The 26,929-nt window shown below is 35.8% G+C and overlaps 4 protein-coding genes and 1 long non-coding RNA gene across 25 annotated transcripts; 4 read left to right on the forward strand and 1 right to left on the reverse strand.

Moving 5' to 3' along the window:
* Window positions 1-1,128: 1,128 nt before the first annotated feature.
* LOC113722792 (uncharacterized) lies at window positions 1,129-2,646 on the forward strand. Its single transcript, XM_072058399.1, has 2 exons — window positions 1,129-1,782; window positions 2,294-2,646. The coding sequence occupies exons 1-2, from the start codon at window positions 1,454-1,456 to the stop codon at window positions 2,331-2,333; spliced, it is 369 nt and encodes a 122-aa protein (XP_071914500.1). The 5' UTR covers window positions 1,129-1,453; the 3' UTR covers window positions 2,334-2,646.
* An 865-nt stretch (window positions 2,647-3,511) lies between these two features.
* LOC113722991 (uncharacterized) lies at window positions 3,512-5,752 on the forward strand. Its single transcript, XM_027246237.2, has 7 exons — window positions 3,512-3,742; window positions 4,501-4,548; window positions 4,619-4,665; window positions 5,160-5,226; window positions 5,306-5,349; window positions 5,445-5,502; window positions 5,581-5,752. The coding sequence occupies exons 1-7, from the start codon at window positions 3,683-3,685 to the stop codon at window positions 5,629-5,631; spliced, it is 375 nt and encodes a 124-aa protein (XP_027102038.2). The 5' UTR covers window positions 3,512-3,682; the 3' UTR covers window positions 5,632-5,752.
* Window positions 5,753-6,172: 420 nt separating this feature from the next.
* Window positions 6,173-16,060, reverse strand: LOC113722992 (serine/threonine-protein kinase BLUS1-like). 8 transcript variants are annotated; one of them, XM_072058392.1, is made up of 22 exons: window positions 15,607-16,060; window positions 14,414-14,452; window positions 13,865-14,218; window positions 13,128-13,382; window positions 12,607-12,731; window positions 12,467-12,511; window positions 12,279-12,360; window positions 12,075-12,143; window positions 11,834-12,004; window positions 11,640-11,705; window positions 10,275-10,343; window positions 10,041-10,178; window positions 9,854-9,927; window positions 9,136-9,396; window positions 8,441-8,532; window positions 8,211-8,287; window positions 7,441-7,566; window positions 7,329-7,368; window positions 7,137-7,180; window positions 6,890-6,951; window positions 6,753-6,804; window positions 6,173-6,432 (listed from the first exon to the last, which is right to left on the reverse strand). In XM_072058392.1, exons 3-22 carry the CDS (start codon window positions 14,030-14,032, stop codon window positions 6,388-6,390), a joined length of 2,061 nt encoding a protein of 686 aa, XP_071914493.1. In that variant the 5' UTR covers window positions 14,033-14,218; window positions 14,414-14,452; window positions 15,607-16,060; the 3' UTR covers window positions 6,173-6,387. The 8 variants fall into 8 exon arrangements, with proteins under 8 accessions (XP_071914493.1, XP_071914494.1, XP_071914495.1 ...); XM_072058393.1 differs by having other exon boundaries at window positions 13,865-14,223; XM_072058394.1 differs by having other exon boundaries at window positions 14,414-14,461.
* Window positions 16,061-18,350: 2,290 nt separating this feature from the next.
* LOC113697196 (uncharacterized) lies at window positions 18,351-23,922 on the forward strand. 14 transcript variants are annotated; one of them, XM_072059435.1, is made up of 9 exons: window positions 18,351-18,630; window positions 19,523-19,565; window positions 21,622-21,677; window positions 21,846-21,949; window positions 22,487-22,650; window positions 22,775-22,856; window positions 22,927-23,011; window positions 23,139-23,222; window positions 23,609-23,922. In XM_072059435.1, exons 7-9 carry the CDS (start codon window positions 22,964-22,966, stop codon window positions 23,831-23,833), a joined length of 357 nt encoding a protein of 118 aa, XP_071915536.1. In that variant the 5' UTR covers window positions 18,351-18,630; window positions 19,523-19,565; window positions 21,622-21,677; window positions 21,846-21,949; window positions 22,487-22,650; window positions 22,775-22,856; window positions 22,927-22,963; the 3' UTR covers window positions 23,834-23,922. The 14 variants fall into 14 exon arrangements, with proteins under 14 accessions (XP_071915536.1, XP_071915527.1, XP_071915535.1 ...); XM_072059426.1 differs by having other exon boundaries at window positions 22,775-23,011; XM_072059434.1 differs by lacking the exon at window positions 22,487-22,650.
* A 1,405-nt stretch (window positions 23,923-25,327) lies between these two features.
* On the forward strand, window positions 25,328-26,246 carry LOC140010944 (uncharacterized). Its single transcript, XR_011818146.1, has 2 exons — window positions 25,328-25,886; window positions 26,003-26,246. It is a non-coding gene; the product is annotated as an uncharacterized lncRNA (long non-coding RNA).
* Window positions 26,247-26,929: the final 683 nt, after the last annotated feature.

A 26,929-nucleotide genomic window follows, 5' to 3' on the forward strand; every position in this document is an offset into this window, starting at 1 on the left:
GTACGCCACAAGACAGGATGAATGCGCTTATAGCACACTACATTTTAATTGAAATTTAATTAATTTTTTTTGAGTTTTACTTTGTTAAATCCATACAATCATATCTTTTTGGTAGTCAATTGAATTTAAAACACCGAATTGGACTAATCTATCCCATGTAAATTTTGGTAGGAATGTTAAAGTTTTATTTTATACTAGATTAGTCGTTTTAAATACTAAATTTTTAAATTTTACAAGCTATATATCAATATAGAAATTATGTGTTTGAGAAAGAGAGAGGGAGAGAGAATAATATCTATGTGTTAAATTATGCGCCTTTCTTAAAAAAATAGGTGTCTTATATATGTATATGATAGAGAGAGATTATATTTCAAAGCATATCCAACAATTAAAAAAAAACGAGGAGTCCATATTAAGGTCCAAATCATTCATCTCCCAATTAAAAAAAATTTGTGTGCAATGGTCTACCCACTTGATTTATATTCGCCTTTCTATCTAACCTCTTATAGAAACTCAGTTGGATTCTCTCTATTTCTTATAGAGTAGGATGGATTGTGTCGTAATAAAATAATGTTTCGACATGATGCAAAAGCCACCACAAGGCGACGGCTTATAAGAACGTGTTAAAGGGGGGGGGGGGGTACAGGTTGGCTAAAAAGCGACGGCTTGCTCAACGGCTTATATGAGCCAGGCGGCACGTGTTCAAACTTCGACCGAGGAGTCCAGTAGCTGTTGGACTCAGCTAACTCCACGGCATTCCAATAAATAAAATTTAGTATATTTTGTTACGTAGCCATTTTTTTAGCGGGTAATTTAAGGTCTAGAGGGTGACAGAAATATATGAAAGCCAGGCTGCATTGGGCGGAACGCTTTGCTGATTGGCACCGGAGACGTCCGACCATCCAATCTTCAGGAGACAGCTTTTGTGTACAAAGCGAATTCCACGTCGAGCATTCTTTGCACCTCTAGTTTCTTTCTTCGTACCGGCCAGAGACTGCAACAGGTTTTGCGTGGGTTGACCTTTCAATTTGGATTGTATTTTTCTTGTACTAACATCTATTCAAGCTCAAATTCATGATGGTTAAGTTTTTTAGATTCATAGACAAATAAATCAAGTTAACTAGGTTCGAATTTCGGAACGGATCTTCTGTCCCACACCCTTTATCACATCCTGTCTCACTCCGTAGAATCTCGCCAAATGTCCCTTAATAAATCAAACCTTCAAACAACCCAACTCGGACCATATTAAATTAATTAATCGATCAATCGGACAGAAAATTTAAATCCATTCGTTCTCTATAACCAAACCGATTAAAATAAAAACTCTTTAACCAAAATCACAGTTTATCAAGAAAAAAACCCTAAAACCCAAACAACCTCTGTCCTCTTTTCATCATCTTCACCATTCTTTATAACCAAACCGATTAAAATCAAATTGAAGAAAAAAGATACAATGGCGAAGCAGGAGCAACAGCAATGGAATGCTTGTAGTAATGGTAGTGGGGGAGCGATTGATAATAGCAGTTGTATTAGTAGAAACAGCAGCAATGGCAATAGCAATAGCAATGGGGGTTTGCAATTGCAGTCTTTTTTCAAATCCATATTTTCCAAGACTAACGACAAAAACAGTTTCAGAGAACGGAGGAGTAAGAGCTTCTTTGTCAAAAGAGACGGTGGTCATTCCGATGACTATGGAAACGACGACGACGGTTCCGCATGGGCTAAGCTGCCCGTTCCTCATCTTTCTCCTCCCGCTCGTTCCGTGATCTCCCGTTGTTCCAAGTAATCAATTGGATTAATTTCTTTTGCTACTCTCTTTCTCTGACAAGCATTTTTTCATACATTTGGCGGTCATATAAATCTGCATTCGCCTTTTATTTGTATAATGGCCTAAATGTATTTGTGATTATTATTATCATTATTAAGTAGGAAATTAATGTACCCTGATTTTGCGTATACTCCATTGAATTTAAGGCCAAAAAGTTTCTGCAAATGTAAACAAGGAAATGGCTGAGCTCTGCAGCGAGCAATTGTGTGATATCATTAAAAGAAATTTCATCATTTTGTTAGCAAAGACACTTTGTCTTGTATAGTTGTTTTAACGTGTGTGTGTGTGCGTGTTTGTGTTAATCAATACAAAGAAACAATTGACCAAACAATATAAGTTCTTGACAGATGCTGATTGCTTAGTAGCTATATAAGTAGCCATTTTGAGATTAAAGTTCAATATAAATGCATTAGACCAACTCTGAACTCATATAGATTATTCTATTCTTGTTCTTGAATATTTCAGGCTTCCAGAGCAGAATTTCAGCCAAAGAATAAATTACTGATACTGGAAAAAAAAAAAGAAAAACATTTTCATTTCTTGAATTTGTTCTGCGTTGTGGAAAGTCGTCAGATTGGTCATTGGCAAAATCACATGAAATTGATTCTGAGTCTTTGAATCAAGATGGCTGTTTGGGAAGGTCGAGATCTCTTGCAAGGCTTAATGCCCAGAAGGAATTCTTGAGGGCAACTGCTCTTTTGTCTGATAGGACATTTTGCACTGAAGAATCCATTCCTGAAGCCTTCAATAAGTTCTTGACTTTGTACCCAAAGTTCCAATGTTCAGAAACAATTGACCAATTGAGACTTGACTTTGTACGGGTTGTTTTCTTATTTTCAAACGCTACATTATTGGGATTCATCTGACCAAGTTTTGATTTGAATACAGGGAGATTCACTTGGAAGCGGGCTACCGGCCTTAGTTCGAGACAGTTCGGATCCTAGATAGGGTTCGCCAGAAGGCTTTGAAATGGAATTGGAAGAGAGTTCAGTGGAAAAGGGTCGCGGGCAGAGCAGTGGACGGGCATCCCGCCGCCCAGATGGATACAACGACTTGAGCCAGCTGGAGGTTGGTACAAGTAGTTGCGCCGGAACAACAGTCAACAGTACAGGAGACTCGCTAGCAAGTAGAAGTGGCATGGCCGGACTATCCTTACTTTATTTGTATGCGATGGACCCGGACTCATCGGAAGGAAGCGAGGACGGGGATCCGATCGGCACTTGGACAAATGACCACACCCCCAGCATATTATATCCCTCGCCATCCACTTGCACCTAGCAAAATAGTGGATTGTCTTTGTGTGTTTGAATAGTTTATTAATTAAAAAAATTAATTTAAATAATATTATAATATTTTTTATGATTTAATACATGTAAAATAAAATTATAATTAAAATCGTAAAAGGGTTACCTGTCTATAATTAAATATGTTCTCTTTTTTGCATTATAAATTAATATAATATTTTTTTAATCTCAGATATATCACTACACATTTATTTTTAAAAAAGTCAAATAATCCTTTATTCAAACATACTACCATTAATATTAAAATAAATTTGTAGTAATATTTTATACGAGATGTAATTTATCTAACACGCACTCTTGAGTAACGCGGCTACGATTTGTAATTTTTTGGGGGCGGGGTTTTTATTTTGTTGATGGAAAAGTTGACTCGCACCCTCTCCCTTCGGTCTTTGTCGTGACTTGCGCCCTGTACCATGCGGTGGCCTTGTGGGTCTGAATATTAGGATGCATACGACCGCCCCAATTTGAGCTCTCAACCGGGAACCGCCTTTTGCAGGCGAGCGCTTGATACGAGTTCAAAATACTACTACTACTGTATAGTGTAAAAGCCATGGACGTCTCCGGTCCTGCTTTTCCTGTACGGCAAAATAAGCTCACTCTGGAAATCAAGGTAACTCTGATTAATTTCAATTTCTAATAGGATTATATTAATACTTGCGAATCATGACATATTCGTAATTAAGAAGTCGAATACACGTTGCGTGCTTGTTTCTTGTCGTGAAACTCTTGGATTGAGTTTCTGCGTTCTTAGATACTAAAATTAGTCCTGTCAATTTGAGATTGAGATGGGTAATATTTAATGATTTGAATGCTATTACGTTATGCTTTGATCCTCGCGGTACTCGAATTGAATCATGTAAAAATTTTGCTTATGGATTAATTGTCCATAACCTGTTTGGTTAATTGTCAAGTCCCTTTTTCTTCTTCATTTTTAATGTTAATCCGTCACAGGTAGCTGTCATTGAAGTCGTAGATGATTTTCTCAAATTCCTCGTTCTCTTTAAACATTTCAGATTTTACTGCAACCTAATGGTCCACTATTTGTACCAATACGCAAAGTTACGATCTCATGAATCTCGATAACTCTTTGAATTATGTGTTGATACGAATCTTCAGTGATTTAATCAACATTATGAATCTCCAGAATTTTGATTGAATTATGGTCTGCTCATCTGAACCAAGGATGACGACATTGTTCTGAAGGAAAAATCAGTTAATATCTATATTTGGCTGTCAGATTACAAACCAACAACTTATAGCTCCTTTTTTTTGAAAAAAAAAAACCTCAATTTTTGAAGGTGATGGTTTATCTGTTCCACCTGTGTTTGTTAGCATGCAAAGTTTTGCTCAACGTTCTTTCCACTGCAGGGTAACATCACGGATATTATCATGTGCAGCTATGAGGATCACTTTTTTGTGAGTTTTAATCCTCACTTTTGGCATTAATGCTGCATGGGAAAGTTTTTAATATGCTTAACCATTTCAGGTTTTGGCTACTCAAATAGGAAGTATGGGAACAATACTGCATGCCAGGTCAATATAATCTTTGATTTGGATTGGCCACTTTTATTTGTTCCATTTTTTCTTTAATGTTTCTTTTGGTAAAGTTCTTGGGGCAAATGATGTATAAAATGGATGAAAATCTGTGTTTAACCCCAAAAGATGAAATTATATGATTCTAAACCATACCTTTCTCTAAACCCTGTCTAAGAGTCTAAAAAGGATATGATACCTTGCACGTTATAAACCATAGGCAAGTTTTTAATGTGATAGAAATTCATGTAGACATTGTTATGAATTTTAGGCACATTGTTGAAGCCTTTCCCAAGTAAACCTGTGGATCACCATTTTGATGAACTAACACTTTGCTTCAGCAAAAAAAAAAAATGGTTTGATTGGTTCATGCATGCAAGTCCTGATATTGTTTGAGAATATAAATTTTTAAAGGACCTGAGATGTTAATAGTTGTAAAAGTTTGATTTGATGTGCAATATGACAATTTCTGAAAGCATGTTCTCAATTGCCAGGAAGGAGGAAGAGGTGTCTACAGATCCAACATTTGAAGTCTCTGTAATATTTGGTAAACGTGATGAGGTAAATATTAGAAGTCTTGTGACCTACCGTTCTTCGCATTAGTACAAAGAGCTTTGTCTAACCCGATATGCACCTGTAGCCAATGATGATATCCTGTGGTCGGCAGCTAATTGAGCACATAAGGTTTGTACTTCAAGTGACATTCACTGCGTCTTTTTCCTGCATTCTTTTGTGCTAGTGACCTTTTCTAATAGCAACATTTTTCTTTGTATATGCAGCCACTCTGGATCTTCAAAGCCCTTAATTCTTTCTCTTGGTCTAAAAGACCACTCCATGGTAACTTTCAAAATCTCTTGGTCGTCTTTGATACATACAACGGTAGCACAACTTTAACTTTCTTCTTTCATCACACAGGCAACACTCAAAGGCATTGTTTCTGCTGTGATTGCTAACTGCCTTTGGTAATTCTATTGATCTTACGGCAATGACATTAATGCTTTCCGAGGGAATTACAATGGAATTATTCTTGTCATGCTTCACGTTGTTTCAGCTTTATGCAATGCTTCAATTGTGGTTTGTGCTTTCAGCCCACTCGCCACAGCTATCGAGTTAAGTGAAAGATAAAATTTACCTGTAATTCTTGCTACTTTACTAGTCAGGTCCACTTGCCACGAGGATCTAACGGGTTCCCTTTCCAGTTAAGTTTGTCAATATACCTTCACAAAATTTTGATGGAACAGACCGATGGTTAAGAGGGGCAGAGCAAAAAGTGCAAATTTCATTCGATCTTTGTATAGAATATATCTTCACAAAATTTCGATTGGATGAACGATGGTTAGAGTGACAATTTTGATTGAATGATCGAATGGACAACGGGGGGGAAACGAAATGCAATTTCATTAGATCTTGTTACACCATCGCACAATATCGTACAATTATAGTACAAAGACCACCAAATTCTTTTGAATAAGGGGGGAGAGAGAGAGAGAGACTCAAAAGAGGGACAGAGCTGAAATAAAATTATATATATCCCCACTAATCATAATTACAATGTCACAACCATATTACAACATGTATGACACTCAAGAATGGCATCTCAATAACTGGTAGCCGGCTTTAATATTCACACGAGGTGGACAAAAATTACAATGTAGCCTGTCCGAAGGCCGTAGCAACCAACAAGCGGGCACCAAAATCGCCACCGATGTTACAATGCCATTTTCACGTCTTTTCGTCCTTGAGCAATGCACTCGCTTTCTTTTCCAGCTGCAAACCAAAAGGACATATTGTACTTATGGAGACGATGTGACCAATGAGGATATATGACACTAATCATACACAATCTATGACATGGCCAATTCGAATTCAGATATAGGTACAAATTTAATACTATATAAAGCAAGTATATTGTCTTTTATGTGAAAAAAAAGGAATTGATGAAACAGAATATGAAGAACACTTTTTTATGGAGACAAAAACATTTCCAGTTTCTGCAAAAATTTGAGGTACAGAAATAAAGACGAGCACATTCTTAAAGAACAGGCAACTAAAACAAATTTTTTTCTCAAAACAAAAAGTAAACACACCTGAGCATTTTTCAACCTCTGTCTCTGCAGTTCCTCGACCAGACTCCCAATGCTAAGATTTCAAACAAGTATCCAGTTCATTACAAAATAGAAACATCATGCAGTAATTTGAAGAATCCTGGGATTCAGACCATTACCTCTGTTGCAATTGAATCACGTGGGATTGCAGCTCCTTTTCCCTCGAAGTAGTTGGTGGTACCTACAAGCATTACCAGAATGGATTCAGAAGTCGATGACATCTTTACCTCGTACCAAAGTAAATATTTCTCCCTCCAAAAGCAATACAAGACCTAAAACTATTCAACTCATACAAGATAGTACATCAGCTCTAAATCCACACTTTCACACGACAAAACCAAGAATTTCATCAAAAGAAGAGAATACCTGCAAAAGGTCATTGATACCTCCCTCAACAAAATCCGTAGGGCCTAGATATAAAAGCCAAGCCAAAGAATCATCACATAGAAGAAGCAAATACAAAGGCACAAAAGTAAAGGATAACACAAACTAGATCACCGAATGTGTCCAGAAAGATGTTAACAGGCAAATATAATCATCCAGTGTGAGTGACATTACCAGATTGCTCCACATATTTAATCAATTTCATTATCTCTTCCTGAAAACACAAAGAACAATTAGCAAAAGCCAACATTTGGTGAACACCAAGGTAAGATGAAAAGCCATTTACCCTCTGAATACTGTTCTGATGAAGGATACATTGCAAGGATGGAAGAATTGAAACAGCTGTAAGGCTTGAGCTCAATGGAATGGTCGATCCTCCAGAAGAAGCACCAAAGAAAGAGTTCGTAGGACCCTGCACGCAAGAAAGGGTAGGCAATGGTTACAAAGCCATTGCCTAGAAGGTAATTTGCCAACCTTCAACATGAAATTTGAAACAATCTTAATTTCCAAACCAACACTTCTAATGAGTAGCAATATTTGTAAAGTGTGCACTATTCAAAATGAAAAACATCCAGGCAGCTTAGTAATGTGGGAAACAAATATTTACTTTATACTAGTCGAAAGTTAATACCAAAATATCAGTTTTACTGATTCATCCAACGAAAAACAGACAGACTAAGACTAAGCCCAAAACAAAAGCCAAATTTTGGAAGGAAATTGAAACAAGCACTATTTAAAGGGAGAAACAAAATACAAACATACTGAAGCCTATCGACAATTAAAATGCCCTTAGTTTGTTCAATTTAACAAAGTCAGGAAACTAGCAGAGAGGGGTCATAAACTGGTGATGTTTATCATGATGCATAACTGCACATTTTTACACACTGTGCTACTCTTGGCCTAAGGATGTCTAGAAATATTCTCACAAAACCACCCCCTCACCCTCTAGTGTGTTTCAAATTGCTTGACTATTACTCGACTCCCATCCAGTTACTGAAGGCAGGCAGGCATTATGCTATCAGATGCATGAAAATAAAATACTTCTGAAAAAAGTACCCTGGGACTCAAATCTGCCGATGTGACTTTAAAACGCCCCTTTCTTTGGACAACAGCACCTTCAGACATATCATCCCCTGCAAAAGCAAACCTTGAGATGTTGAGAGAGATCAAGAGAAAGAGCCATAACAAAGAATACAGGTCAACCAAAGCAAAACAGACTTTTTCCAGTCAAAAGGAAAGAGCTACTTTCCAGGCAAATTCAGCAATATAAATGCAAAACGCATTACCTGAAGTAGGATTAATGATGTCTTTCTTTTGACGATACTGCAAAGGACCACTATAATTTCGTTCTGAGGTATATTTTGGTTGCATATATTCCCTTCACATAGTAAAGCAGAATCACAATCAGTACGAGTGAGAAGCACAAATATCACTAGCTAAAACAGAAGCTTTTGATAACTCCACTTGATAACAAATTTTTCAGTGGAATGCTTATACACCATATAGTTAATCAAGATAATGGAACTATGTTAATAACTTAATATATAAGTTCCCTATCAATAGATGATCCAAACTCTAGGGAAAAACAACCACCAAAAAGACAAAGTAACTCCTGCTCTTGATGCAGCCCAGTTGCTTCTCACTACTGGGAAGCCTTGTCTCCAGATTCTTTTTCATTTTTCTTGCATTCTCAGATACTCCAATCAGGAAAAAGGGGGGAAGCTAGTCTCTTTAGTTGCCCTATAGAATGTCCCTGAATGATTTCTTCCATATTCCATTAAAAGATGGGCCATGTGAACCATCTTAACACATACAAGAAAAAGAATTCAAATATGTTAACGCTCATTTCCAAGTGTGAACGCACACTACATTTGAATTCCAAAGGTAGAAATACTCAATTTACTGAAAGAATAGTTATATTGCCAATCTCAACTTTGCTAAGAGAGTTGAAACTATAAAATGAACATAGCTAAACATATACCTGTCTCCATCACCAGTAACCTTTTTGGGAGAAGAAACATTATCCTGCATGATTGAACCACTTAATAATTTTTTATGCCCTGGAATAGCAGAACGTGTCAAGGAGCTACTTTGCCCTGGACTCTCACCATCATCCCTGCCAACTTCTTGACTTTTACATTTTCTTGATGACTGTACTTGAGAGAACTGTTCAGGTTGAACAGCATGTTTCCAACATGGACTACCAGCACCCGAGTCATCCTCACACACATCAAAACAGCCTCTGCATGAAAACCATTTATTGCATTGATAGATGGATAAAAGAATAAGTCAAAATGAAAATAGACACCCATGAAGTTCAAGAAAAGCCTTTCACAAAATAACTGAAGTAGTTCAAAGTAAACCACAACGTTATTCAACAGTTGCTTTCAGGCATATACATGCTATGAAGTGCTTCTCTTTCAAAGAAGCGGATTGGTACATAGAAACACATACTGCATCTCTTATATTGTTCTGTAAGAACATCAAAAACCAGAGCAACCCATCCACATTTATTTGACACAATTATTCACAAAACAAAATATATGTGCATCACTATATCCAGAGAGGAACAATGTGAAGAATATCCGGTAACAAGAGACAATTTTGGTCATGAAGAAAATGGAAGGCAAGACAACTTGGTTTCCAAATCAAAATTCCAAGAAAATAAACCAAAATCAGAAGATGTCAGAACTTTATACTTCAGTGCCCGGAGAGGTTTCATAGGAAAGGCAGCAAGTGAATTCTCCAGGTCATGGATATCATTGAGCCTATCCTGAAACGTTGACACATGTAAATGAGAAATGTTACACAGAGAAAAGAACGCCACAATCCTCAGATATGCATTTAAAAAAAAAGCCAAAAAGCAAGTGCAATGGGCGACTGAACCTCCATATGACCCACAGAATTTGGGACAGGCCTATCAAGGGATGGCCTCTCTGTGGGAGAAAAAGCATCATGTAGCCCAGCCCCTTGCTTAGGACTCATACATTGATCTTCAGCATTTGTGATATCAGTGTCCGGAATCTGTAAGCAACACCATGGATTTATAACCGCTGAAAGTAACATTACTTTTCCTCGAAATAAAAAGGAATTCAGAACTGAATGAAGCACTAAACATACCAAAGCAGCTTGATTCTTCAAATCCTCCAGATTAAAATTCCAAGCACTAATTCCTCGGATGTATTCTTGCTGCGTAGTCAGCAAAACTCAACTTAAAAATTTCAGAAATGCACTTTCATGCAATCAGAAGATAATATCATTTAATGTGCCACATCCCTTTGATTCCAGTTGCCATTTCCTCTGATGCTTTCAAAGTACAAAAAAGTAGATAAAGAATGCATATGATTAACTGCAGAAGCCTATTAGCAACAACAAAACAGTCTTTTTAAACTAAGTGGACTTTAACTGCTCAACTACGAGAATGACTTTTTCTGATGAAGAAAGTTCCTGTGAAGCACTATACAAATTACATACCAGCAATAACCAATCACCATAACGTATCATTGCACACTGTACAAAGCTGATTACTAAAACGTATAAGGTTCATAAAGATGCCAAGTATCTAACTCATATATTCAACATATCTCAAATAATAACTGGACAAATGGAGTTCACCAAATCAGCCCTTAAGCTTGTCTTAGAACCACCTTAAAAGCCTTGAAATGGCCATCACTTCATTGAGTTCAGAATGTCCTTATGAAGAGCAACATATAGTCCATTATCTTACATTGAAGACCACCTACCTTCTGGGTTTAATTTTCCCAGCAAATGCACAAAAGTAATATTCCTCTCTAGAGAAATCCTCCTTTCTTCAACCCATTCGTTGCTCATTATCTCACATTTTCTCAGTGCATGGAATCTCTCTTCTTCTTCTCTCTCTCTCTCTCTCTCTGCCCATTTTGTCTGATACACGACTTAATGCTACTCTAAGCTCATAAGCCATTGTCACACTTGTACTAAAGACTTAAAAATGTCTGCAAAATATGGATGGACTGAATCTTGTGCACTTATGAAGATCAGTCTTGTAGGTGAAACTTAATGCAATTCAGAGTAGATGTTAAAATGACTAATATCAGTCTCACAATGCAACCTAACATTTAAAACACCCATAGATCTATTAGCATGAACTTCAAGAGTGACAGTTGATACATGCAGGACAATTGAAAAGCAGTATTGCAACAATAAAAGCAGCATAATTTAAAATTGCTACTAATCATGAAGTTGACAATGATGTAGATAAATGACAATTTGTCTTCTTTTGTTAGGACATCTACTAAATCTGGCTAAGATTTAGCACTTTTTTTAAACATTCATTAATCTATTTGACTCGCACTACAGATTGTGCAACATCACAACAGAGGCACGTTTGAAAGTCAAGCCATGAGCATGCTAGTCTAAGAAGGTTCATGGAGCTGTAGCCTGTAGCAAATAAATTTAGATCGTATGTGAAACTATTTTCTCATCAAAAGGTTTCAAACTTTCAACCTGAGATAACTGCTCTTTGTCCTCGTATAATGACTTATTCTGCACCAGAAAATCTGCTTCTTTTGCCTGAAAGAGTATTTCAAATCCCAAACCATGTCAAAGTTTTTCCTTTTAAGTACTTAATCTGAAACAATGGTATAATATCTCGTAGGAGCTCGGAAACTGGAAGGGCACAGTTGAGATAGGAACAAGACCTTAAGCATCCTAAAACGATCACCTAAAGGAGGAAGCCCGTCAAGAATTGTACGTGATAAATATTCATATGACCGTGCATGTTTAAAGAAAGGGTGCTTCAAAAGCTTTTCTGAAGAGGGTCGTTTCTTTGGATCCTTGACTAAGCAAGCAGCTACAATTTCTCTGAAGGACTGTAAAAGACACCAAAATTTCAGGAAAACAACCAAGCCAATCGAGAGATATTTTTTTAAAAAGGCAAACCTTTGAAAATCTCTTATCTCTTTCATAGTCCAAACCAGGGGGTGCATTTTGCAAAGTCATGAGAAGAACCTGCATTTTTTTCGGTTTTCAAGGGAGGGGGGGAAGGAGGTGTCAAGTACACTAGAACAAATCTTGCACAAAAGGCGTTAAATCTTCCATACACACAATATAAAAGTGGGTTTTCATAATGAAGTTACAATCAACCTTCATTGGGGGGTATTTAGAGAACGGTGCATGACCATGAGCAAGTTCAAGTGCTGTTATTCCTAATGACCAAATATCTGCTCTGTTTAACCAAAATTGAAGCTTATAAGTACATTGATGTAAGAAATAATAAAAGAAAATGAGCCCAGAAGTAAATACAGAAAAAGGTGCTTAAATAAGACACTCACTTAAAATCATATCCATGCAGTTGCTGCATGACTTCAGGTGCCATCCTAATAAACATTCAAGAAACAGGAAGTTTGTTCTCCACTAAGTCATAAGAGATAAGGATATCATTGAATATAGCTCACAAGAAGCAACAACTTACCAGCATGGAGTTCCAACAAATGTGTTTCTAGAACGTTGTCTATCACCAGTATCAAACATGCATGCAGCAACCCCAAAGTCTGCTAACTTGACAGCTCCATTAGTATCAATTAGAATGTTCCCAGCCTGGAAAAACCCAAGAAGTATTTTACTTGGCTGAATCAGGAATTAAAGCCGATATTTGTCACACAATAAAGCAGAAAGGACGCAAATTATTGCTCATAAAGATGTAGATTCAGATACTTAATATGACAAGGAACTTGATAAACATACATCCTAGAAATAAGATCCACTGGAGAAAGAAAAGCACAAAATGCCAATAATAACAAACTCCAAGCATTATTCTGCGCAACTTAAAAGATGAATGAACAAGATATTCCCATTCCTTGTGACAGCAGGACATGCTTGCCACAGATGAAAACTGAAGGGAAGAAAATAACATGTTAAATCCTAATTGCTAGCTATTAATCAATGGCAAAAGAAAATAAAAAGAAAAAGAAGAAAATACAAAGATAAGTATACCTTCACATCTCTATGTATGTGCCCCTGCCCATGAAGATAAACAAGAGCGTTAAGTACTTCACGTAGCAATGTTGCAATCACCGGTTCCTCAAAACCATCTGGATGAGCAGATTTTATTATATGAAGGCAAGATCCCCCAGCCATGTATGGCATGACAACCCAAAGATGGTGGCCTGTAGTGAATGAGCAGTGCGCACGTAATACATTGGGATGGTCAATCAAACTCATTGTTAGTACCTCTCGACGAATGCCATCCTAATCAAAGACAATAACCAAATTAATTTAATTGCAAGGTTCTTCTCACTGAAAAGATGCCAACTTTGAACAATTGAAACAAGTATCGGTAGCACATGCACACATTCAGCCTGCTTATCATACAAGGATTAAGTAATATTTCCAGACAAGTCCTAAGCAGCAACATATAAGACATGCATTGTTTGATTAAAGTCAGTTCCAAAACTTAATAATAACATTAATAGTTTTCCTTTTATCGGTAATAATCATAAAATTCTTGCAAGAGGAGGAGTATGAAATACATAAATAATGATGATTTAAACTATTACTGAAGGGAAGCAATTGATACAAGACTGAGATATTATATCATATCACCAAATGAACGAACTGAAACTTGTAACACCAGGTGCAATTTACAAGATTAGAATAAACAATATCCTAAGAAATAAATAACCAAAAAACAGAAAAAATACAAACACCAAGTTGACCACAAGGCTGCTTACCAGATCGTTATTACACTTTTCCAGATCAAGAACCTTAATTGCAACTATCTCATTAAACGGAACGCAGAGAGCTCGATATACTGATGCACTGACACCTTCTCCAACTTCCTCATATAACTTGTAGTCTTTTGCATCAAGGGGAAACTTTTTCTCCATCATCTTTTCCATTGCTATGACTTATGTTGTAGCACTCAAAGCTCTAATTGTCCAGGCAAACGAGTATAGAATGGAGACGAAGGAGCATGGAGTCAACAAAAAGTGAGATTTCCTCCAAAAATATAACATTTTCCTTATGATCAGAACAGAATCTCATATGGCTCCAGAGACTTGGTAAGATGTTTCCTGTCCAGAATTCTGCACTTCAGAAGCCATAAAACTTGTAACCACCCAATCAAGAACAGAGCAATATATAATGTCGCAATCTTGGGAAAAAGAAGACCTAGTATCCCACTTGAGTAGCCTAAACTAAACCCAAAAACTAAAAGTTGATTTTCAGTTAAGCTGAAACTGCTCAACCACCAATTAATGAATTCTGAGCCTGAAAATTACATTACAATGCTGAATCACTGCAATTGATTCTCTTCCAAACTGCAAACACTAAATTTTTCTTGTCAGATTTAAATAGATTATCTCTAACTTACATAGCAGTATGATAGAAATTGAACTTTCAAAAATATCATTCAGAAGCTAGGAAGAACCAAATATACAGGCAGGCAATTCTATAACAGATCATGAGAGCAAATATTACTTGAAGCAATGTCCCATAAATGTAGGACCTAATTATAGGTCATTTCCGTATTATAGTAACTATGTAATGATGTTGTGCAGATCTGTTATTCATCATGAATATGTTTATAACCATTTGGAAAACAAATGGATTAATTACGTCGAACTATTTGCAAGCCAAAATCTGGAAACATTTATAGCTGCTTCTTGGTCATGAAAATCATAAGACTAAATAATCAGAATGACAGAAGAATTATGTCCACATGCACTCCCAGGATGGCAAGGAACGCAACGCAACACACAGAGGAACACCAATGTACATCTGACCCATGACTCTTCCGTAATATCACTTTAACAAAATCTCCAAACTTGTGTCTCTACTCTGTATACTGAGTATATGACTGAGGTGATTTAACAAAACCTACTAGACACTCTTAAAATCAGCCTCCTATAAATTACAAAACCACATTTCTATGAAGCATCAAGTTTTCTAAATAAGTTTTTTCGTCCAATATCATTAACTCTTTATCACTCTTTTTACTGACTTCGGATCATCATCATGATTCATGACATCTAAAGTTGCCTAACAACCGCAACAAGCATTTCTAAACTTAAGCATTTTTTTTCTACAGATCAAATTGTTAATGACCGGTAAATTATACCATTAAACATAAAAACTAAAATAAGATTTGTATGCTGTAAATGAAGGTTACATTAGCATACGAATTATAGCAGCTGACTAAGTCAACAACGGGTAATATATGATGCATATTTAGTAGAACTAATATCCACTGAAAAACACTCAGAAAAAATAAATAAATCAATGCAGCCATTTTCAAATATTCAACCTCTAAAATACAGTCTTAGTTTTGTCAACTCAATCAACAAGCAGCACCAACGACCAGAGCACAAAAGAAGGCGAAACAAAAAAATACATACAAAAATGGAAATATAGAAGAAGCCAGTTTATTCAATGAAATAGGAGAATAAAATGAGACAAATAGAATAGAGCTGACCTAGGGTTCGGATGGCAGAGAGCAGAAGTAATAAACTGGTAGCGGACCAAAAATAATCCAGACTACTAGGTCTGAATAAAATGGAAAACCCTAAGCCTAGGGTGGTCGAAACTGGAAACTGCTGGTTGCCGTTTCGAGGGGGTGATAAAACCTTTCGACTAGTCCGCCATGGACGACGAGAATAGAATCAGTAGATATAGCTTCGGCTTTTCTTCCCCCAGTCGTTGTCGTCTACTTTACGGTTTAGGCGATCGAATCTCTGCCGTCAATTTCACCCAAGCAAAAAAAACACACACTTAATATTGTGTGATTTTTTTTTCAACAAAGGGGTATCCGAATCTTCGGCCCGACTAATTCTCTGCGATCGAAGAGGAGAGGCCCATTCATCTCGAACACATTAACCTCAGAATTCGATCCTTGGTGGCCATATCCTAAATAGGAGCAACACACCACACGAGCTACCCGGGTTGGGCTATGTTGTGTGATTAAAAATGCCAACTGCCTTTTGGCTAATTTTGGATTTCAAAAAATCGTTCAAAATATTCATCACATTTTGCAAGATGACTTTTTTCGTCCCTCACTTTTAAAAGTATAATTTTATATCATTTACAAATTCACATTGATCAAATTTGGTCCATACCTAAGTTTCAGACTTTTTTTTGCCGAAATCCATCATATGCCTTGCACATGATCATTTTTTAAGAGTAAATTTGTCAAATCAAATTTTACATAATCCAATTCATAGTCTTTCACATTTCACAAAATGAATTTTTTTCCTAACATTTTATAAAATAAATTGTTTCATCCCTCACATTTCACAAAATAAATTTTTCCATCCCTTACATTTTATAAAATGAATTTTTTCATCTCTCATTAATCATGTTTACGAATAGTTTTTTTTTCTTTAAATCTATGTATATATTTATTTGATTTCATTTGAACAATATGAATAACTTGTTATATATTTTTATTTAATTTTACTTAAACAGACTAATTGTAATTGTATATATGCTATTCAACAGATATATACAGGGGTTTAAAATTAATATTTTATTTTAAACCCATATATATATATAAATGATTTTTCCTTGTAAATGTATTCAATATTTGTGGTGTTTCCTTTGTGATAATAATTTGTTTATTAAGATGTATAATAAGACTATCTAATTAGTGGATCCTAACTTGAATTCTATAGTCGTGCTAACAAATTGCAATTTAAATCTGAAATTTCTACTTGCTACTTTTAAGACCAACTGTTGAATTACTTGTCTTGTGATTATGTTAAAATTTGAAAGTGCCAATCACTTACTTCTTTTTGTCATACTTTCCCTTTATTTATTTTTTTTGTCCAAATTTAATTTGATATAAACATTCGATAATGTTTAAGATTAAATATTTTCTTTGTTTTCAATTTTTGAGTAAAACGAAATGAATATGAGTGAAAAACTAACAATTTTTTTAAACACGTATAGATATCTATTTGATTTCATTTGAACAGTACAAATAGCATGTAATATATCTCTATTTGATTTCTCTAATATATCTATATCTCTATTTGATTCGTCAGACAAAATTAAATAGAGAAATCAAATAGAGATATATTACATGCTATTCGTACTACTCAGGTGAAATCAAATAGATATATACATGGGTTTAAAAAAAATTATTCGTACACATGATCAATGAAGGATGAAAAAATTCATTTTAAAAAATGTGAAGGATAAAAAATTCAATTTATAAAATGTAAGGGACGAAAAAATTCACTTTGTAAAATGCGAAGGACTATAAATCAAATTATGTAAAATTTGATTTGACAAATTTGTCCTTAAAAAATGATCACGTGTAAGACACGTGGTACATTCCAACAAAAAATTAATCGAAAACCTAGGTATGGACCAAATTTGATTAATATAAATTTGTAAGGAAAGTAAAATTACATTTTTAAATGTGAGGAACAAAAAAAAATCATTTTGTAAAATATGAGAGACGTTTTGAACGATTTTCCCTTTCAAAAAACTAAAATAGCCTCCAAATTAATCAAGTGTAGCAACAATCACATGAGACCTTTGTAAAGCATTTTTACCGATTTAGCCCTCAAAATGTATAAAGTTGCAACAATCCAACTTAGGTTTCAATACTTCACGAAGTATGTGTGTGTATATATATAATTTATTTATTAACAGATCATGTGTAAGATGTAGGACTGTCAATGGGGGGTTCATAAGAAAAGTTTTTGTAAGCCTAAATTAGACTCACAAAGTAAATATGAGATTGTGTATTAGGTATTTTGAGGACATTTTTAAAATTAAAAATTTTATTAGTGTATTTTTAAAATTTTTAATTCTCACCTATCACAACCACCTATTATCCCTTCATCTAAATTTTAAAATCCTCACCTGTCACAGCCACCTATTACCCCTTACATTAGTCGCACTGTCCCTCTCTTTTCCTCTTCTCTTTATTTCCTGTCTACGGTAGCAACCAAATATTGTCATGGTTAGGGGTGGGCAAAAATACCCGTCGACCCGAAAACCCGAGAGATCCGACTCGACCCGCACCGAAAAATAGGATATCCGATCCTATTTCTTTTAGCGGATCAGATAGGGTCGGGTACCCGAAATATTCGGATACGGGTACGGATCGTAAAAGCAAAAACCCACGGTACCTGACCCGGGGGTATAATATATAAATATTAAAAAATATAGGAGCAATTTTATAATTTTTTAAGTTATTAACCCTAAGTTCCTAACCTAGATCAATCCGTTGGTCATCCATTCAGAGTTCAGCCTCAGCTTCAGCCGATACTCTTCACTTCTTCAGTCTTCAGTGGCCGATGCCCTTGTCACTCAAACCTAGGTCCAAAACACCGACTACTGTTAAAACTCCTCAAACTGCCTTACTCGAATCCCTTTCTCTTCAGCCCTGTTTCTCCGTTGTTGTCCTTTTCTACCTTAGAGTAAAGGGACGCTGCCAAAAGGTCGCCTGACGCCACCGACGCCGAAGCCGGGTGGTTTAGCTATCAAGGTGTTTCAATAACTCTTTTTTTTGAAGTTCAAGTCTTTCTGCAAAACTATTCTGCATCTACGCATTTGTCGAATTGGCTACATGAATTCTGATCTTTCGTCCAAATCGAAACTGGGTTGTACTTTTTTGAACTTTTACGGGATAATGATGTTGTTTGAGTTGGGCAGGTTTAACAGAAAACTATTTTTTACTGGGGAATTGGGCTGATTTCTTCTTGCTCGTTCTTCAGGAGCTCTAATATTTTGGTAAATTTTGAATTTTTATGGTTGAGCTGTGATATGGGTTTCTCAATGGAATACTTCAAGTGGTTCAAAAGTTCTCAACTTGTCAATTTGGCTCATACAAGTTCATTTCTGGACTCGACCTCAATTTGTAAGAATGAATATTTTAGAAATGGTTCAGAAATTTCTTCTCTTAAATTAATCAAATATTGGCTTCTCCCCTTTGTCATCAGTCATATAATCTAGACGTAAATTTTGCATAGTTGGAAAACTTTTTTTAGTACAGTAAATTTTCTATTGATGCAGGATGTTTGAAACTGCAAGCTCCACTTGAAGATGTTTGAAAATGATATGTTAACAATTTTGGCATTGAAATTTACTTACAGTTATAAAAACTAAATAAGTTCCATTGCTTTGCAATAGATATGATTCATTGTCGTAACCATTGAAATTTTAGCCATTGATTGAAACTGAATTTTTATTGGTGAAGCAACCTAAGACTTGTGGTGGTTAATAATTGTATTCAATGTATGACAATCAAGGAGCATTTAGGGTTGTTTACACGCAAGTTTATTTCTGTTATCATGCTAAACTTTGAATTTCTAGTTGCTTTTTCTATGTTTTGCAAGTGTTGATACATACTCATTATATTCTGATATTGGATTGTCAAGGAGGACAACAATTCATAGAAGGTGAAAAAAACAAAGAATGAAGGTAAAAAACCATACTTGTACTCTTGGTCTGGCCTTCTCCTTCTATATATCATATAGCCAATCACCTTGCTTAATTAGTAAAACTCCATCATGATGAAGGAAACAAGAGGAGTTGCACCATCCAACAGAAATGGAAAATTATTATGAGTGAGAAAGATACTAGTCACATACTTAAGACACTTTTTAAAGTGCTGTTTTTCACCTAGAATTTTTTCCAATGCTTTTATTTTGCTGGTAAGAAATATATGATTGAGTATCAAGTAAAACTGACATGGTTGTTGCTTTATTCAGTACTGAAATTTTTGTTTCTATGTATGACCCTTTATCAACATAAGTAGATAACGTCCCAACAGAATTCAGCCAAAACTTTCGTCGTCCTCTCACGTGCCCGGCACGTGGATTAGAAGCATTCAGTCCTTCGCGCCTTGCGCGTTAGCTTCCCACCTGGCCTCGCTGCCAGTATCCCATGTGCTACTGCTGCATTCTCTCTTCCCGCTGCTTCTCTTTGCAGCTGCTCTCTCTCTCTTTCTTCTGTCATTCTTTTTCCTCTTTTCTCTTTCTCTTCTTTCCACAACAATATGTTGCTCTGTCACTTATCCGCGTGCTCTCCAAACTGGTACAAAGCTTTGTTGCGGTGTGGTATTCCGTTCTGCCAATTCTAGGACTTCTGGTACAAAGCTCATTCTACACCAAACCACATTGTCTCCCTCACCTCTATAAGCTCCTTCTACACCTAACATCACAAGTTCTCCTTCTCCCATCAGCCCTGGGATTCTAGGACTTCGAATCCCACCGCAAGATCCTCGCCGTCATCGGCATTTGCCCTTCCTCCCTAGATCTCCGCCCCCTCGCCCTTCATCTCCTCATACTCTCTTCGTTCTCTCTTCCTCTGCCACTATATCGTCTCCCTGTCCTCTATCAACTCGTCCTACACCCACCATCACAAGTTTCCCTTCTCCCACCAGCCCTGAGATTCCTCCTCCGCCTCTCTCAATTTCAGGTTCATCGTTGCCCTTCCCAGGATCTCCACTCACTCGCCTTCATTTTTATTTTTAAATTTTTGCTCCTCTTTTTTTTTTGTTTTTGCAGGTGAAATATCAATATCAAGCAGTATTTCGATATTATTGGCTTTTTTTATTCTTTTTTTATTTCACTGTCTATATGCGAAGACGTCTTTGCTTTTTTGTGATGTTGTATCTTGAAATTCTAGGGCTTAATAGCTGGTCATTTAGTGGTTTTTTGGTATCTTGGCTGGTTGTATTTTTTTTTACTTTTCAAGGGATTTTTCTTTTCTCTTCTCTTCTTGTTTCTCTGCATCTAAATATGCCTTTGTTTTTTTGTGATGTTTTGGTTTGGTGTTTCAAAATATCTTCAAATTCTAGGGTATGAAGAACTGGTGATTTAGTGATTTTCCCCCTTGGCTGGTTGTATTTTTTGCTTATTCAGAGGATTTTTTTGAAAAACTGGTGGTTTGGTGTTTCTTTTCCACCCCTTTTGCTTCAAGTTTATTCCTCTTCTTCGTTTGCAAGGGACTATGAGTCTGAGTGTTGATAAACATTTTAGTTTCCCTTACGTTATAACTCTGCATGTGTGGTTTTTTTTTTAATTTTATTGGGGCTGTACTAGCCATTTCTGAAAGTATGACACAACGTGCTAATATTTTGGCTTCAATTGGATTTCTGTTATTCGCATGCCTGTGAGTTCATTGTAAGAAGATTTTGTTTGAGTCGATATCCTCTGCTCGTGATATTGCATATTTGAATAAGAAAGTAGGGTGTCTTCATTAGGGTGCTCCTGTTAAATTACAACTTAGAATCTTTCATGGGTCCGTATATGATCTATCAATGATGAAAACAGCATTGCCTGTGGCATGAGCCATAGAGTATGTACAAATTGCAAGTTTGTTGTCTCTAATAGTGATCACATTCAAATAGTTGAATGCTGGGTAGTTAGAAAGTCTTTTTAATAATGCTGTGCAATTGCACTACTAAGACTATGGAAGTTTATGTACTCTTTAAGTATGCGCCTTCAAAATGCTTAACGTGACCTATTTTCAGGATTAACAAAGATATGACCCACGAAACCTGAAGCCCTCAGAAGTCATTTAATTGAGGTTGGTTTTGTTTCATTTTCTTCTCTTTTTTTAAATCTTAGTTCTTTTTTGGACCTTCCTTTCCCTACCTGTAAAGTATCTCAAGTTTTATTTGCTTTTTGGATGGATGCATGCTTAAGTTGTCACTTAGGATTCAGTCCAATGGAGTTGTTTCAACTCTTTTTGCAGACTGATATGCATGTTAGAGATAAAATACTATTGTTGTTTGACTCTTGGCAAGTGGCCCTGGAGGAAAATATTCCCAGTATTACTGGGGGTATGAGGACTTAAGGGTAAGTCAAATTTTGCATTACAGCTGACTGTTTGCTTAGGAATCTATGGGCTTATATGTTGGTTTATAAAGCTTCTATTATTGCTTGATTCCATTAGCCTTTGAATGCTTTTATTATCTGAATTTTATTTTGGTGATAGCTATTTTATATGCTGAATTGTGTTGCTTCAGTTTTGTCATATTTCCTTCAGAATTTTTTCTAATACACCCTCAACTCAAAAAATAATAGAATTTATTAAAGATAAACTGGATTTGTGGGATAACAATTTATTAAATTAAGAAAGAGCAAGTTGTATAGTTTATGTATAAAGAACAATTAAAAAAAATAAAAATGAGAAAACAATGTAAGCATGATGTTACATTGTAGACTATAGCAGGCCTTGAAGGCACTCTAATGAAGCTGACAAATGACTTCTTTTCAGCAATACCACATTAATTGCATAATGTTCTATGAATGCTGTTTATTGCCTAACTTGGCATAAGCCACTTTGCAGCCACGTTGATTATTACATGTTATCTGTGATTCTGCATGTATTAGTGTTCGAGTGTGGGCTTTCCCAAGTGTTCATTAGATACTGCTCCTATATTTACACTGCCTATGATGCATCCAACACCATGACATCAACAGCCTGGTTATGGAATGCCAAGTAATTCCTCTACTAGGCTTGATGCAGCCATGGCTGCAGAAATGGAAAATTTAAGGTTAATATTACCTTTGAAATTTTTACACAATATTCCTAAATCTTGTGTTCTATATCTGATACGTTTTACTTTATCTTTTTTGGTTAGCTTATAGTTTGACTTTGGATTATTTTTGTGGTTATAGTTTGTCAAGCATAGAGTCTATGTGCGATGTTCTGGATCTCTTAGCTGACATGCTTCAAGTTGTCAATCCAAGTGATTGCTCGGTAGAAACTCTTGATTCTGTTCATGGTTCCAAAATTTTCTAAAAATTTCCTCACATTTACTTCTCTGTAGCCTGTAAAAGATGAAGTTATAGTTATCTTGTTGAGCAATGTCATTCCAACTAGAAGAAATTGATGCAGATGTTGACTATTACAGGGTCTCTCTCTCTCTCTCTCTCTTTCTCTCTCTCTCTCTCTCTCTCTCTCTCTCTCTACATTTCAATGGATCACTTGTTTATACATTGCTTTGATACTAAAAGTTCAAGCATGCTTGTTGGTATGCAGGTTAGATCGTGTCGTACTGAAAATATAGGAGAAATATTTGCCTTGAAGAAATTAAGGAAATCAGATATGCTCAGGCAGGGACAGGTGAGACCTTGCTAATTTAAAACACAGTAAACATATTTGGTTGTTTTCCTTCTAGATTTTATGGTATCTACCTCATAATTGCAGTTGGGTTAATATTAGGAGTTATTAAGATTTTAAGAGCCACGTTCATGACTCTTAATTGTGAAAGAAAATTATCCAAACATAAATGCAAAAGCCAAGGTTATAAGAAGAGAATAGTAGTTACAAAATTGATATAGTAATAGGGAAAATTTATGTATTTGATTGGCCAAATGAAAATTCTGAATGCAATAGCTATATGCATGGAAGAAGGGAAAAAGATGATAAAATTCTTGACTTCCATATTCTAAAAATGTATACCAAGCATGAGTACCTGTGTCCTTGCTAATTTTTTCACTCCATTCCAGGTTGAGCATGTTCGCTTTGAGAGGAATTTGCTTGTAGAGGTTGACAGTCAGTGTATAGTGAAACTTTTTTATTCTTTCCAAGATTCAAATTTTTTGTACCTTATCATGGAATATTTAGCTGGTGTGGACATCATGACCTTGCTGATGAGAGAGGATATTCTTTCTGAAGATGTTGCCAGATTCTACATTGCTGAAAGTATTCTTGTTATACATTCGATTCATTAACATAATTATGTACATAGGTACCAATACATGTGATTGCAGTGAACTACCTTGTGTATTGGAGAGTATTCCTTCTCTCCAATTTCATACTACCTTGTGTATTGGAGAGTGTAGCGTCTCTTTTTGAATATGTGGGTACACATGACTATTCCTCAAATCAATTTTGAAACAAATACTTGGACTGCATAGGTAGTGCCCTTTCCTCAGAATTCAAGTGCCAAACTGTCTATATGTTAACTGTTTAAGGTCTGATGGCGTCCAAATTAAGTGGAATTTTTCTTAATTACTTGTGAGTTTTATAGCATGACTTGATGTATCATGCCCAGTAGCTTCACCATAATTGAAGTCCTTTTCTACTTTTTGCTTAATTTGGTATTACAAAGGTATTATTGATGCTACAATGAGTTGAAAATATTTTGATGCTCATATTTAAACTATGGAGTTACGGATTTGTGTTGAATATCTTAACGTAGTTGAGACATGCTTGAAAATGAACTTATTTTTGGTCTTATTTAGATTTCTGTGCATAATACACGTCTGCAATTTGATATTTACTTGAAACACTAATTCGTTTGGGGATATAAAACGAAACAACCTAATATTTGATAAAAATGGTCATCTGACGCTTTCCGGCTTTGGCTTGTGTAAGCCCCTGCATAACAAATATTCTTCAATCCTTTTGGAAGATGAGGACTTCTCAGTTCAGGAGTCTCCAAGTGAGCATTATGGCGACTCAGAAAGTGGTAGAGCTCCTTGGTTAATGCCAAAAGAACAGTTACAACAATAGATGTGTAACTACCGAGCCTTGGTTTTCAAATGGACACTTATCTTCTAAACAGGACTAAGAGAACTAAAAATCAATTCATTTTTTATTCATGTATAGAAATAAAGGGCACATGTTCTTAGAACTCTTAATCGATTTCTAATTTCTTATCTCCATGCATTGTTGATGGTAATGCACGGCAATGAGAAAAGCATGGAAAGCTGAGATTACCTTGAAAAGAAAAGAGGAAATTAGTGTGCTTTTTTTGTTTTGTAATAATTTTGCTTTCTTTGAGCGTATTATTAATTAAAAATCAGAACCATATTTCGTTTACTAGGATAACTCGGCTAATCTAAATTTTGTCTCTGTTGTCTTGCAACTACTATCAAATTCTTGGTAAAATTGTAACTTGGTAATCTGAAGTTTCAAATTAATATATACAAATGAAGAGCTTAAAATGTGGATAAAAAGATAAATTGGTTCAAAGAGGAAATAGAAAACAAATGTGTCTTTGTTTTGTAATACTTTCGCTTCGTCTAGGCATATTAATTAAGCATATTAATTAAAATGAAAAGCGATATTTTTTATTTCTTTGTCTTTTGTTGATACATTTTAATTCTTAATTTAAAAAAAATGCTAAATAAGGTAGATTCTGGTTTATATCATTTGCTATGGTATCTATCTTTTTTTGCGATTTCTTCTGTAAATGGTTTCCACATCCAAAACAAATTATTGAACAGGTTTAATTCCATAGACTACATGTTTCATGATCCATCCCTTTTGAATTTTACTAATAATCAGTATACTTTTTCTGCATAAATTATTATTTTTATTACTTCATATATTTTGCTTTTTGCTTTATGCAAAACTGGGCTGGGCATTTTATATTTCCATCGCGCGAAGCGCGTCTATGCCTCCTAGTTTTATGTATTTGATGAATCTAGACATGGTTTTATGGGAGTTTCTGAGTTATGTATTAGCTGCGCATATGGTAGAGAAGTGGGATTTTCATTTGATTTGTTTTTTGAATTTTTCAGATGTCAAGTACATGGGATAATACAGCTACTACAGCTGCAAGTCCAAATGTTGATCATTCATCATCAATGGATCCAACTATTGTTGCTAGAGCCTCTGAAACTGAGACATGTCAAGTACCACCTCCTCCAACATCCGAGACAAAAGTGTCTACCAAGAGCAGTAGGTCTTGGGTTTCGGAGCATTATGTAGTTGTTACAGCTTCTCGATAATTTGATTTGGAAGAAAGTATAACTGAACTTGAAGAAATGGAATCGGGTAATACTTTTCATATCTTGTTATCATTGCATTGAAAATTTTCTTATTCATTTGAGTTTCAACTTGTGCTCATATGTTTCTTGGTTGCTTTTATTTTTGGAAATTTTTTTTTTCAGGTTTGACAGTGGAGCATTCTATTATTAATATTGAAGATTGATGATTCTTGAAGATTGTGCTCCTTCATGTGTTGTAGAAGATTGAGGTTGTTGAAACTAACTGTCATGGCATGGCTAGGGGAGGAAAATGAAGACAGCTTCTCGATTTATGCCTATTGCCTAGTCAATGCATTATGCCATGTTTACTGGATTTGAGAATGTCTATATAGTGTACATTTTTCTCATTTATATGCCCTTTTTGGAAGTTATGTATCAGAGTAGATATTTCTAACTTTATGATTTGGTGTGGAACTACTGCTACTGATCATTTTTGAGATTTGAATATGCTGTCTTTGTCTAGTTTGAATGATACTCTATTGCTATTGCCTTTTTTTTTTTGAATGATGCTATCGTCCAGTAGGTTCATCTTATGTCTTATGAGTTTGCAGAATTTGCATTCTTTAAATAGGGGCGGGTACCCTATGACCCGCCCCTATTTTTCGGATATCCGAGGATCGGGTACCCGAGGAAGATCGGAGTGGATTATGGTCAAAAAATTAGTGACCCGATATGTTAGGGTCGGGTCAGCCAATTGCCGTTCGGGACGGGTACCCGACCCGTGCCCATCCCTAGTCATGGTAGCGCGAAGAAAGAATAGTAGAAGAACAGAGAGAAAGATCTGGTTGCAACCAAATACAATAGTAGGGAGAGGATGGGGGTGCAGGGGAAAATAAGGGAAGGGAAGAGGAATAAAGAGGAATGACCGACGGGGGGAAAGAACAGGGGAAAGGAAAGAGGGGAAGAATAGAGTGAGAGGGAGGACGGGTGATGGTGGCGCGTGATGGGCGAAAGTTGGAAGAAAAAAGAGGTAGTAAATTCTTTTTTTTTTTTTTTTTCATTTTGTGTGTTCATCAGGTGTATTTGAGACGTATTTAGAGTGTTTTTGAG

This window comes from Coffea arabica, chromosome 7e (genome assembly GCF_036785885.1).
Source record: "Coffea arabica cultivar ET-39 chromosome 7e, Coffea Arabica ET-39 HiFi, whole genome shotgun sequence".
Taxonomy (NCBI): Eukaryota; Viridiplantae; Streptophyta; class Magnoliopsida; order Gentianales; family Rubiaceae; genus Coffea; species Coffea arabica.